The 1,410-nt window shown below is 65.5% G+C and overlaps 1 protein-coding gene across 1 annotated transcript in view; it reads right to left on the bottom strand.

Annotated features, from left to right (window-relative positions):
- GRIK5 (glutamate ionotropic receptor kainate type subunit 5) overlaps positions 1–1,410 on the bottom strand; it is an 11,597-nt gene that overhangs the window by 767 nt on the left and 9,420 nt on the right. The window contains exons 17-19 of the mRNA XM_014527424.1: positions 1,037–1,165; positions 694–815; positions 5–95 (exon numbers count right to left, since the gene is read on the bottom strand). Of these exons, the coding sequence (XP_014382910.1) occupies positions 5–95; positions 694–815; positions 1,037–1,165 (342 nt within the window). The remainder of the gene's footprint in view (positions 1–4; positions 96–693; positions 816–1,036; positions 1,166–1,410) is intronic.

The following is a 1,410-nucleotide window of genomic DNA, read 5'->3' as shown; positions in this document are numbered from 1 at the left end:
GTGCGGCGGGGACGGCGCCGGGCACGGGCCCGTGGTGGTTTCCGACAGGACACAGCGCCGCGCAACTCCCGCAGCATCTCCTGGCACAGCGAGACCTGTGGGTGGCACGGAGGGGTCAGCTCGGACAGAGGGGTCCCCTGAAGGAGCCCCTGCCCACCTCACCAGGGCCGGAATGCCTGGGTTCCCCAAGAGAACCCGCCCACCTGGCCCGGACACCTGGGTCCCCTAGGATCCCTCTCCCAGTCCCGGATGCCTGGGTACCCCAGGAGAACCCCCCACCCTGGCCCAGATGCCCGAGTCCCTTACTGTACCTCTGCTGAACACCTGGGTTCTCCAAAAGACCCCCCCAACCTTGCCGCGGTGCCTGGGTTCCTTGCTGTGCTGCACCTGGATGCCTGGGTCCCCTAGAAGGACCCCCTCCCAGTCCAGGACACCTGGGTTCGCCAGGAGAACACCCCCCAACCTGGCCTGGATGCCTAGGTCCCCTCCTGCACACCTCCCAAACACCTGGGTTCCTTTGAAGGCCCCTTCCCCCAACCAAGGCCCAGATGCCTGGGTTTCCCAGAAGAACCCCCCCCTCCCACCAACCTATCCCGGATGCCTCAGTCCCATACTGTGGCCCCTGTGCTGCCACCCACCCTGGACACCTGGCTCCCTTGCTCCCCCTGGCCCAGATGCCTGGGTCCCACCCACCTCCTGGGTCTCAGCGGAGCGGCGCGTGGCCCACACGAACTCCATGACGGCTACGAAGACGGCGATGAGGAGGCCGCAGACAAGCACCACAAAGATGCCCCCGATGTTCTCCATGCCCAGGCCTGGGGAGGGGTGGGGGGGAAGAAAGGCAGCCTTGGACACCTGGGTTCTCCAGGCCCTGACCCTCACCCTGCTCCCAACCCAGCACCAAGCCCTCATTCCCAAACGTCTGGGTCCACTGCCCCCATGACCTCTCTCCTGGGACGCCTGGGTCCTTTCCCAGCCCCCTCCCTGGACACCTGGGTCCCTCCCCTCCCCCCCGCCCATACACCTGCATCCCTACCCTTGGCACGATGGTCCTCCTCCTTGGGGCAGTGGCTGCCCTCCCACCACTTGCGCTTCAGGATTTCGAGCCGGTTGTTCTCCTGCAGCTGCAAGATGGCCAGCGTGATCTCATCCCGGAACGGGGATCCTAGGGGTCAGAGGTCAGAGGGCTCAGGCAGGGCCCCAGGTTGCCAGGCCCTGTGGTGAGCAGTGTGTGCTGAAAGTTGGCCCTGCCTCCTCTGAGACAAGCCCCACCTCTTTCCACCTAGGCCCCACCCCCTTTGCTCCACTCCTTCTGCTATAGTCCTGCCCCCTACTGGCTAAGCCCCACCCAACCCTAGCTGCACCCCCAAGTCCAAACTCTAGCCATGCCCCACCTCCTTTCCAAGCAAG

Source organism: Alligator sinensis, unplaced genomic scaffold, assembly GCF_000455745.1.
Source record: "Alligator sinensis unplaced genomic scaffold, ASM45574v1 scaffold1575_2, whole genome shotgun sequence".
Taxonomy (NCBI): domain Eukaryota; kingdom Metazoa; phylum Chordata; order Crocodylia; family Alligatoridae; genus Alligator; species Alligator sinensis.
Note: the sequence above shows the minus strand (reverse complement) of the source record. Positions and strands in the feature narration are given on the sequence as shown.